Here is an 11075-nt window from a genome sequence, read left to right on the forward strand (position 1 = left end):
CAACCAAACAACACCTCTAACAGCCAAACAACAACAAGCAGCTTTAGAGAACAACCAAACACACCACTAACAACTAAACAACACCTCTAACAACCAAACAACACCTCTAACAACCAAACAACACCTCTAACAGCCAAACAACACCTCTAACAGCCAAACAACACCTCTAACAACCAAACAACACCTCTAACAACCAAATAACACCTCTAACAACCAAACAACACCTCTAACAACCAAACAACACCTCTAACAGCCAAACAACAACCAGCAACTTTAGAGAACAACCAAACACACCACTAACAACTAAACAACTCCTCTAACAACCAAACAACACCTCTAACAACCAAACAACACCTCTAACAGCCAAACAACAACCAGCAACTTTAGAGAACAACCAAACACACCACTAACAACTAAACAACTCCTCTAACAACCAAACAACACCTCTAACAACCAAACAACACCTCTAACCACCAAACAACACCTCTAACAACCAAACAACAACAAGCAGCTTTAGAGAACAACCAAACACACCTCTAACAACCAAACACACCTCTAACAACCAAACAACACCACTAACAACCAAACAACAACAAGCAGCTTTAGAGAACAACCAAAAAACACCTCTAACAACCAAACAACACCACTAACAACCAAACAACAACAAACAGCTTTAGAGAACAACCAAACACTCCCCTCTAACAACCAAAAAACACCTCTAACAACCAAACAACACCTCTAACAGCCAAACAACAACCAGCAACTTTAGAGAACAACCAAACACACCACTAACAACTAAACAACACCTCTAACAACCAAACAACACCACTAACAACCAAACAACAACAAACAGCTTTAGAGAACAACCAAACACTCCCCTCTAACAACCAAACACACCTTTAACAACCAAACAACACCTCTAACAACCAAACATCAACCAGCAGCTTTAGAGAACAACCAAACACACCAACCAATTGCCTAAGTAAACATATAGTCTCATATGATTAGAGTAGAGTTGTGTTTTGCAAAGGAAAATAATAAAGATGACTGCTTATTTATGTTTATAATGAATGAATGAATAAATATTTCTCTCTCTCCCCAGGGAGGATGTTCGTACGGCCAGTGTCACAGCAGTAGGGGGAGTGACCTGTCTGGTCGTGGACAGAGAGTGAGAGACCCTTGGGGGGAGAAAGCAAGAGTGTGTGTGTGTGTGTGTGTGTGTGTGTGTGTGTCCCACAGGAGGCTGCTGAGTTGAGGATGGCTCAAAATAATGGCTGGAATGGAGTAAATGAGACCGTGTCAAACACATGGAAACCACGTGTTCGATGAGTTGACCATTCCACTCCGGTCATTACTATGAGCCCGTCCTCCCCAATTAAGGCGCCACCAACCTCCTGTGGTGCGTGTGTGTGTGTAACTGAACCCTTCTTCGTTGGTAGATGCGGGGTTGTGTAACCCCTAACCCCTCCCCTGTTCCAGGTCGTTCATGCAGCTGATAGGAGGGCTTGATGACGACAGCAGCAGACACAACGAGAGTGACGAGCTCAAGGCCAAGTAAGTGTCGCTACACCTCTGAATTATCTTCTTTCGATCCTCCTTTCTCTTGTTTCACCCAAACTAAGTTTAGTACATTTGGTTTGTGATATATCCAACCACACAGACTCGCTAGTTTCAGTGAAAAGATATTGGGCAATTGATTGACCCCCCCTCCGTCTCCAGGTTGGAGGCAGAGGCAGTGTTTTTCTCCAGCGTGTCTCTCAACGATTTCCACGTCATCTGCACCCTCGGAATTGGAGGCTTCAGTCGCGTCGAACTGGTGGGTGCGAGTGTGTGTATAACGTGTGTGCGCTAACAGGACTGTGTGTGTGTGCAACGCCTGTGTGTGTGTGTGTGTTTTAATATGTATAATGTGTGTGTGTGTGTGTGTGTGTGTGTGTGTGTGTGTTCAGGTGCAGTTGAAGAGTGACACCAGCAGGACGTTTGCTATGAAGGTTCTGAAGAAGCGTCACATTCTGGACACCAGCCAACAGGGCCACATCCTCTCAGAGAGACGCATCATGATGGACGCACACGGCCCCTTCACCGTCCGGTACACACACACACAAACACACACACACACACACCACACAGCCACTTCACTGACAATTACGCACACACACACACACACACTGACGCTGTGTGTCCTTGTCCAGGTTGTATCGGACGTTTAGGGACTCTAAGTATCTGTACATGCTGCAGGAGGCCTGTCTGGGAGGAGAACTGTGGACTCTACTGAGTGCCAGGTGTGTGTGTAGGTCTAGAACGTCTCCAAATGAAACCTGACTGTACACAAACTGCTCAGCCAGCTATCAACTAACCCTAGCGTCATGCCCACATCCCGGTTCAACTCTAACCCTCAACCACAACCCACAACCTAACCCTAGCTTCACGTCCACCTCCCAGTTCAACCCGAACCAGAACCCTCGCCCTGGCAAATTGTTACATATCAATAGAGTCGCGGTTGATAGTCTGAGCACCCCTGGATCATCTATGGGCCTAAACATGTTCATCTGACTCTTCTAGGGGTTCGTTTGAGGACGGCACCACACGGTTCTATACAGGCTGTGTTGTAGAGGCTCTGGCCTTCCTCCATGTTCGAGGCATCATCTACAGAGACCTCAAACCTGAGAACATCATACTGGACCAACGAGGATACGCCAAACTGGTACTAGTGCACGCACAAACACCTCCGACGCGGCATTGAGTTTTCGGAATAAGCAGGCAGTGTGGTTTTTCCTTCGTCTTCAGTTGATTGAATCTCGGGGCGCAGACACACAGAACAAAAAGCACCATATTTAAGTGTGCGTGTTTATCTATCAGGTGGACTTTGGCTTTGCTAAGAAGGTGGGTCTGGGTCAGAAGACGTGGACGTTCTGTGGGACTCCAGAATACGTGGCCCCAGAGATCATCCTGAACAAGGGACACGACATCTCTGCAGACTGCTGGTCCCTGGGGATACTCATCTATGAACTGCTCAGCGGCAGGTACACCGCGCGCGCGTGTGTGTGTGTGTGTGTGTGTGTGCGCGCGCTCAGATATGGGATCTTCTTATTGGTCTCAATGCCGGGATTGTCTTTCTCTATCTCTCTCTCCCTCCCCACCTCCTCTCCAGTCCTCCGTTCTCTGGTTCTGACCCTATGAACACCTATAACATCATCCTGAGAGGAATCGACATGGTGGAGTTCCCCAAGAAGATCTCCAAGAGTGCTGCCAACCTCATCAAACGCCTCTGCAGGTTACACGCCCACACAAACAAACACACACACCCACACACACCACGCACAAACACAGAGCATAGAGACCTCATCAAATGGTGCTTGCTGCAGAGTGTGTATATGTGACTGTGTGTGTGTGTGTGTGTGTATGTGTGTTGCCCAGGGACAACCCATCTGAGAGGGTGGGGAACCAGAAGAATGGGGTGAAGGACATCCAGAAACACAAGTAAGAGTTACCGTGGTGACGAGGACTGCTGGACCTACCAGCCAATAGGACTGCATGGAACAGAAATAGCTACATTCTCTGAAAGGACGTTTTGTTCTTCAGCTCCCATGCAGATTATTTTGCCTCAATTAGGGTGCCATTTTTGGACACAGCCACGGTCATCGTGATACAACAACGAGAGCTGAGTTTAGTTGTCCTAGCTGTGATTCTTTTTTTATTTGTCTTCAGGTGGTTTGAAGGTTTCAATTGGGAGGGCCTCCGACAGACAACTCTGGCCCCTCCTTTCACTCCTACTGTGAGTATACACGTTAATACACACACACATATACACACACACACACACACACACTCAGCCGTGTCTCGTCTTTCCCAGGTGGAGGGTCCACTGGACACCAGAAACTTTGACTGCTTCCCCGATGACAGCGAGGCCCCGCCCCCAGACGAGGAGTCCGGCTGGGACCTGGAGTTCTAATTGGACAACATACATTATGTAGAACAGACATGCCCTTTCTGACATGTAGATTAAGGCATCGCGTCAGCTCCAATAATGGCCTTTCTGTCTGCGCCCTCCCCAATGCGAACCTGGTTGTGCTAGGTTTAACTGGTGGGTTTACCAGGTGAGTTAGGAGTATCTGACAGGTTACCAGGTAAGCTAAGTATGTCAGGTTGTGACTCTGCCAAAGTGAGCTGGGGGAGTCATAGAACCCCCAGGTAGCAGCGGCCAATCAGCTGCTGCTGTCACCGACTCCTCCTCGTGACAGTTTTCTACAATACAATAAGAGTTTTTGGAGATTTGTTTGTGTTCATCTGTTTTGACTGGGGTGATTGTTAGTTCCCGCAGTATTTGGTCGTAAAATATATAACCAAAATAAAAAACATCTATCAAAAAACATTCAACTCTGTAGCAAATGTCTGAATAACTCGACAGAGCGGCGTCGTGCAGGAGCACCCAGAGGGAGAGAGATGTGACTGTGCATGTCAAGGGAAGAATAAGGGGTGTGAGAATGAATGAGGGGAAAGTTAATGAAAGTTAAAACATAACCATTTCCTCTCTCACATGTCACAGCTCTGAGACCCTTAACAGACATTTGAACCTCTTATGAGCGGTGACAGGTTATCAGATCCAAAATAGGTTGTCGACTGTTACTCCATGGCAACACAGGTCATCATGGAGACCCTGCCACCTCCACGAACCCCCCCCCCCCCCCCCCCCCCCCATAACACACACACAAACCAACACACGCATGCCTTTCTACATGACTGAACCACATGAACATGAAACATGACTGGAATTTTTAAAACAACTCATTTCAGTTTCCTATGCCTAATTTAACTAGGGAGGTCACCTATTCTAAATCAAAACTTGAGCTAATCGTAGTCGTATTACAATGCTGAAAGGTTTCTGGTTTTGCAGACAAGTCATTTTTTCCTACAACCACACCTGAACAGCTGCTTCTCACATTAGCAGACCCATTGTAACCTCGCCCGATGCATTTTGAAATAAAATAATCACTTTAGTTTCAATTTCCACAGTGAACGTTCTTACATGAATAAATATGAACAGACGCACGGAAAGTTCCAAAGCGCTCAGTGGAAACATTTGATAAATTAGCCTAACTCACGCACCGCGACCCCCACTGGAGATGCCGGTCGCTGATTGGACAAACCCGCTGGGGGTCCAGTGGTTTGTGTAACAAACGGCTATAAAAAAACAGCTCGTCAATGTAACACTAACCAGGGAACTAACAGAGAGCTACATCCCAAGTGTTCTCCACCAAAAATCAAGCCTACCTCTTGCACCCGATGAACATCACCGTATTTCAACAAGATGCTAGCTAAATTCGGCCTGTTCGCGATCTTCCTAGTCCTGGGGACCTCCGCCTTCGATGCCGAACCGGAGGAATCCTCTCCTGGCCGTGCACGCTTCTCCTCCAGTAGCCCCTGTGAGTACCGTTGGTTAGCCTAAAGTGCAAAAGACGATGCAAACTACAGTTCTTATCCTAAAAAGGCTGTATATACAGAGTGCGTTGGGTTCATGCACAAGAGTTGGGTGTGAAAGTTGCCTCCTGTAATCAAACCTTGCTAAAATAGTTGCATTACCATGAATAGAGACATAGGCACTTTCTTAAATGTATGTGAGTGTAGCCCACTATAGCCTCTGGCAATTGCTGAAGTTTGATGTACCCCCCCCCCCCCCCTCTCCCTCTCCCTCTCCCTCTCTCTCCAGCGGATGTGGCTGGGTGCTTGAATGGTGCTCTAGCTGTGGGATGTGGAACATTTGCCTGCCTGGAGAATTCTACCTGTGACACGGATGGCATGCACGATATCTGCCAACTGTTCCTCCACACCGCAGCTACCTTCAACACACAGGTAATCTGTACACACACACACACACACACACACACACACACACTTTTGTGACGACCCACTGCAGTGTCTCTAACCCTGTGTGTGTGTGTGTGTGTGTGTGTGTGTGTGTGTGTGTGTGTGTGTGTGCACAGGGTAAGACATTTGTAAAGGAGAGTCTGAGGTGTATTGCCAACGGCGTCACATCTAAAGTGTTCCAGACCATCAGGCGCTGTGGAATCTTCCAGAGGATGATCTCTGAGGTCAGTCACTGGCTTTATTAGAGATTCACTCCGTGTCAGCCGTCATATCTTTCTATCGGCGCCAAAGTGATCCCAAATAACCTCTACTGTGTGGTAGGATGAAGTGCTAGTTTCTGAGAGTTAAAAGGGGGGTGTGTGTGTGTGTGTGTGTGTGTGTGTAGGTCCAGGAGGAGTGTTACAGTAGACTGGACATCTGTGGTGTGGCTCGCTCCAACCCTGAGGCCATTGGAGAGGTGGTGCAGGTACCTGCACACTTCCCCAACAGGTGAGCCAAACTGTGTGTGCGCGTGACTAACCCGGTGTATTTGTCTAATGCGACGTGTGCGTTCCAGGTACTACAGCACTCTGCTTCAGTCTCTGCTGGCCTGTGATCAGGGGACAGTGGCGGTTGTCAGGGCGGAGTTTGTTTCTAGGCTGGGGCCAGACATGGAGACCCTCTTCCAGCTGCTGCAGAACAAGCCTTGCCCCCAGGAGTCTAACCAAGGTGCTAACTCCGCCCCCGCCGGCTGGCACTGGCCAATGGGGTCTCCCCCCTCCTTCAAGATCCAGCCCAGCATGAGAGGAAGAGACCCCACCCACCTGTTCGCTAGGAAACGCTCTCTGGAGGAGTCGGATAGAGAGATGGAGTAAAGAGGAGACAAACACTACCGGTCAGATGTTTTAGAACACCTGCTCATTCCATGGTTTTTCTTTATTTCTACTATTTTCTCCATTGTAGAATAATAGTGAAGACATCCAAACTAGGAAGTAACATATGGAATCATGTAGTAACCAAAAAAGTGTTATATTTTAATTTGAGATTCTTCAAAGTAGCCACCCTTTGCCTTGATGTCAGCTTTGCACACTCTTGGCTTCTCTCAACCAGATTCATGAGGTAGTCACCTTGAATGCATTTCAATTAACAGGTGTGCCTTAAATGTTAATTTGTGGAATTTCTTTCCTTAATGTGTTTGAGCCAATCTGTTGTGTTGTGACATGGGGGGATACAGAAGATAGCCCTATTTAGTAAAATACCAAGTCCATATTATGGAAAGAACAGCTCAAATAAGCAAAGAAAAACGACAGTCCATCATTACTTTAGACATGAAGGTTAGTCCATACGGAAAATGTGAAGGACTTTGAAAGTTTCTTCAAGTGCAATTGCAAGAACCATGAAGCACTATGATAGAACTGGCTCTCATGAGGACTGCCACAGGAATGGAAGACCCAGAGTTAACTCTGCTGCAGAGGATACGTTCATTAGATTTACCAGCCTCAGAAATCGCTGACCAAATAAATGCTTCACAGAGTTCAAGTAACAGACACATCTCAACTTCAACTGTTCAGAGGAGACTGTGAATCAGGCCTTCATGGTTGAATTGCTGTGAAGAAACCACTACTAAAGGACACCAATAATAAGAAGAGACTTGCTTTGGGCAAGAAACACGAGCAATGGACATTAGACCCGTGGAAATTGTGAGATTTTTGGTTCCAACAGCCTTGTCTTTGTGAGACGCAGTGTGGGTGAACGGATGATGTCTCTGCATGTGTATTTCCCACCGTAAAGCGTGGAGGAGGAGGTGTTAGTGTGTGGGGGTGTTTTGCTGGTGACACTGTCTGATTTATTTAGAATTCAAGGCACACAACCAGCATGGCTACCACAGCATTCTGCAGCGATACGCCATCCCATCTGGTTTGCTCTTAGTGGGACTACCATTTGATTTTCACACCTCAACACTGTGTAAGGGCTATTTTACCAAGAAAGAGAGTGATTGAGTGCTGCATCAGATGACCTGGCGTCCCCAATCCCCCAACCTCAACCAAATTGAGATGGTTTGGGATGAAGGAAAAGCAGAGTGAAGGAAAAGCAGCCAACAAGTGCTCAGCATATGTGGGAACTCCTTCAAGACTTTTGGAAAAGCATTCCAGGTGAAGCTGGTTGAGAGAATGCCAAGAGTGTGCAAAGCTGTTGTCAAAGCAGAGTGACTATTTGAAGAATTTTGATTTGTTTAACACTTTTGCTTACTACATGATTCCATGTGTTATTTCATAGTGTTGATGTCTTCACTATTATTCTACAATGTAGAAAATAGTAAAAAAAATTAAGAAAAACCCTTGAATGAGTAGGTGTGTCCAAACTTTTGACCGGTAGTGTACATGCACACCACTCATACCTTATACACACAAACACACCACAGCTACCTTAAACACACAACTCAGACAGTCATGAATGCTTCAACTCTCCATGCATGCTGACACACACATACGTGCACATGCACGCACACACACAGGTTTCTCCTCAAATGATTAAGGCCAAATGATTACGGCTAAATGATTAAGGCCAAATGATTAAGGGAAGTTTGGAGCTGCTGTAATGTAGTAGTTGATTTGGGGAAGCGTCGATCTCTAACTGCCGTTGAAAGTGTTTCTGTGCCGGCTGACGCTTGATGAATGGGGGATGAAACTTGTTAGCTGGACGTTGAATGTGGAGGATGACATCCGCTCAGAATAGACTGAACTTAACCTAGAGAGCTGTTGAAAAGTCTGATCATTTAATGTGAACCAATTGAAACGTTTCAAAGGCTATCTAAGAAGACGAACCTTCACTGTCGTTTCCATCTGATTTCAACATGGCACAGCAGCCATAACATCCCAGTTTTGACCAGCGATTACCAAGAGAAGCCTATTTAAAAAGACCCCTGGATATATTACCATAATATTATTATTGATATTTATTTTCTCACTAAATGTTTATTTATGATGTTGTTATACGTCTTTAGTTGTGATTGGTTTGAGTTGTCGGCAGCGGGCGGAGCTTGACATCTAGATGGGACGTCAAATTCTGATGCCGTGCTGTTATGCCGCTCTACGACGATGTCACCACCCCCTCACAGGGACATGATGTCAACGCGCTGGTCGGGGGGCTCACCACCTCCTTCTCTGTCACTGTCTGTGTTAATGTAAGATCCTATACTGTGTAAGAACACGACAATAGTATGCTGTGGAAGATGTGGTTAAATCGTGTATGATTTGAGATCCTGTGTGTGTGTGTGTGTGTGTGTGTGTGTGTGTTATAGTGTAGTCGAGTCTGGTACTCTACACTATGGGGGCTTGGGGGTAATTCTCTCTGCTACAAATAAATGTTGTGATCTGCATCATATTGACTACAGAGATTTCAAATCAAATGTTATTTGTCACATGCGCTGATTGCAACAGGTGTACAGTAGACCTTACAGTGAAATACTTACTTGCAAGCCCTTAACCAACAATGCAGTTTTTAGAAAAATACGTGTTAAGAAAGTATTTACTAAAATAAGCAAGTTAAAAATAAATGAATAGCAAATAAGAAATAATAATAATAATTAAAGAGCAACAACAAAATAACAGCGAGACTATATACAGGGGTGGGCACAGGTTAGTTGAGGTAATTGAGGTAATATGTACATGTAGGTAGAGGTAAAGTAACTGCATAGACAATAAACAGAGAGTAGAAGCAGCGTAAAAATGTGGGGAGGGGACAATGAAAATAGTCCGCGTAGGTAAAAAAAAATGTTAACTAGGCAATTCAGTTAAGAACAAATTCTTATTTACAGTGAAGGCCTACCCAGGCCACACCCTAATCCGGACAACGCTGAGCCAATTGTGCGCCACCCTACGGGACTCTCAATCACGGCCGGTTGTGATACAGCTTGGAATCAAATCAGGGTCTCTAGTGAAGCCCCTAGCACCGCGATGCAGTGCCTTAGATCGCTGTGCCACTCGGGATCATTTTATTCGCTGTTTAGGAGTCTTATGGCTTGGGTGTAGAAGCTGTTTAGAAGCCTTTTGGACCTAGACTTGGAGCTCAGGTACCGCTTGCCGTGCGTTAGCAGAGAGAACAGTCTATGACTAGGGTGGCTGGAGTCTTTGGCAATTTTTAGGGCCTTTCTCTGATACCGCCTGGTATAGAGATCCTGGATGGCAGGAAGCTTGTTCCCAGTGATGTACTGGACCGTACGCACTACCCTCTGTAGTGCCTTGCGGTTGGAGGCCGAGCAGTTGCCATACCAGACTAGTGATTGAGCGATCCTAGTTTCACACATTGGTGATCTTTAATCGTTTGCATTGGTGTTAGATTTGGGCCCCTGAGTAGCTCAGTGGTCTAAGGAACTGCATCCTCAGTGCAAGAGGGGTCACTACAGTCCCTGGTTTGAATCCAGGCTGTATCACATCCGGCCGTGATTGGGAGTCCCATAGGGCAGTGCACAATAGGCCCAGTGTCGTCCGGGGTAGGCCATCATTGTAAATAAGAATTTGTTCTTAACTGACTTGCCTAATTTAATAAAGGTTAAATAAATAAAAAAATATAGAGTGTGAGGTTAAAGTATTTTCAAAGTTTATTCTGTAATTTCCATCCACTGGGTGGCAGTATACTCCTGTCGTTGATGGGGCTGGGCGTCTTTAGGACAGTTTATCCTCCAACGAGATTATCTCTGGTACAAATCTCCAGTCCCAGCCAAACTCCCCAGGCCTATGACTTTACCAGACCTCTGTACATACAGCCAGAACCAGCATTCTAAATCACAGGCCTGTAAGCCCTCCTACGTCCTTCTTACCACTTTCTCACAGTCAGTTTCTCTGCTTTGCAAACTCGTCTGTTAGATGACTTAGGGCTGGTTTACCAAGCGGGTCTGTATCTGGCAGACCAGCCCTAAGTGTACAGCAGTGGTTTAAAACATGTCAAATTTTTTAATTGAGGCAACGGTAATAAGTCTCCCCAATCAATCCGTGTGATCAGTTAGGAGGTTGTTGGCCCAGACAGTTTGAAACGGAGGGGAGGTGTGCCAGAGGAAAAGATCTATACTGCTAATGGCCCCCTAAGTGTTCCGTAATGACATAAAGACTTTATTTCTCTCTCTCTCTCTCTCTCTGTGTCTCTCTCTCAGAGTACATGCGGTAACACTTACCTGTTTCAACTGCTTCAGAAAGAAACTGTTATACTAGAAAGTTGCATTTCTAAAATGGCGG

The 11075-nt window shown here is 46.0% G+C and overlaps 2 protein-coding genes across 3 annotated transcripts in view; both read left to right on the forward strand.

Annotated features, from left to right (window-relative positions):
- The window catches only part of LOC110509641 (cGMP-dependent protein kinase 1), a 13973-nt gene extending 9315 nt beyond the window's left edge, over nucleotides 1-4658 (forward strand). The window contains exons 11-21 of one of the 2 annotated variants that reach the window (XM_036968020.1): nucleotides 1103-1168; nucleotides 1480-1554; nucleotides 1720-1816; nucleotides 1950-2089; nucleotides 2193-2282; nucleotides 2563-2704; nucleotides 2860-3023; nucleotides 3152-3274; nucleotides 3418-3480; nucleotides 3709-3775; nucleotides 3854-4658. In XM_036968020.1, coding sequence (XP_036823915.1) covers nucleotides 1103-1168; nucleotides 1480-1554; nucleotides 1720-1816; nucleotides 1950-2089; nucleotides 2193-2282; nucleotides 2563-2704; nucleotides 2860-3023; nucleotides 3152-3274; nucleotides 3418-3480; nucleotides 3709-3775; nucleotides 3854-3952 — 1126 coding nt within the window. In that variant the 3' untranslated portion in view covers nucleotides 3953-4658. Of the gene's footprint in view, nucleotides 1-1102; nucleotides 1199-1479; nucleotides 1555-1719; nucleotides 1817-1949; nucleotides 2090-2192; nucleotides 2283-2562; nucleotides 2705-2859; nucleotides 3024-3151; nucleotides 3275-3417; nucleotides 3481-3708; nucleotides 3776-3853 lie in introns of those variants that run through there. The other variant, XM_036968021.1, reaches the window with a different exon arrangement.
- A 91-nt stretch (nucleotides 4659-4749) lies between these two features.
- On the forward strand, nucleotides 4750-6871 carry stc1l (stanniocalcin 1, like). The gene is made up of 5 exons (XM_036968024.1): nucleotides 4750-5423; nucleotides 5708-5850; nucleotides 5982-6089; nucleotides 6251-6354; nucleotides 6422-6871. The coding sequence occupies exons 1-5, from the start codon at nucleotides 5309-5311 to the stop codon at nucleotides 6717-6719; spliced, it is 768 nt and encodes a 255-aa protein (XP_036823919.1). The 5' UTR covers nucleotides 4750-5308; the 3' UTR covers nucleotides 6720-6871.
- Nucleotides 6872-11075: the final 4204 nt, after the last annotated feature.

The sequence above is a fragment of the Oncorhynchus mykiss genome, chromosome Y (assembly GCF_013265735.2).
Source record: "Oncorhynchus mykiss isolate Arlee chromosome Y, USDA_OmykA_1.1, whole genome shotgun sequence".
Taxonomy (NCBI): Eukaryota; Metazoa; Chordata; class Actinopteri; order Salmoniformes; family Salmonidae; genus Oncorhynchus; species Oncorhynchus mykiss.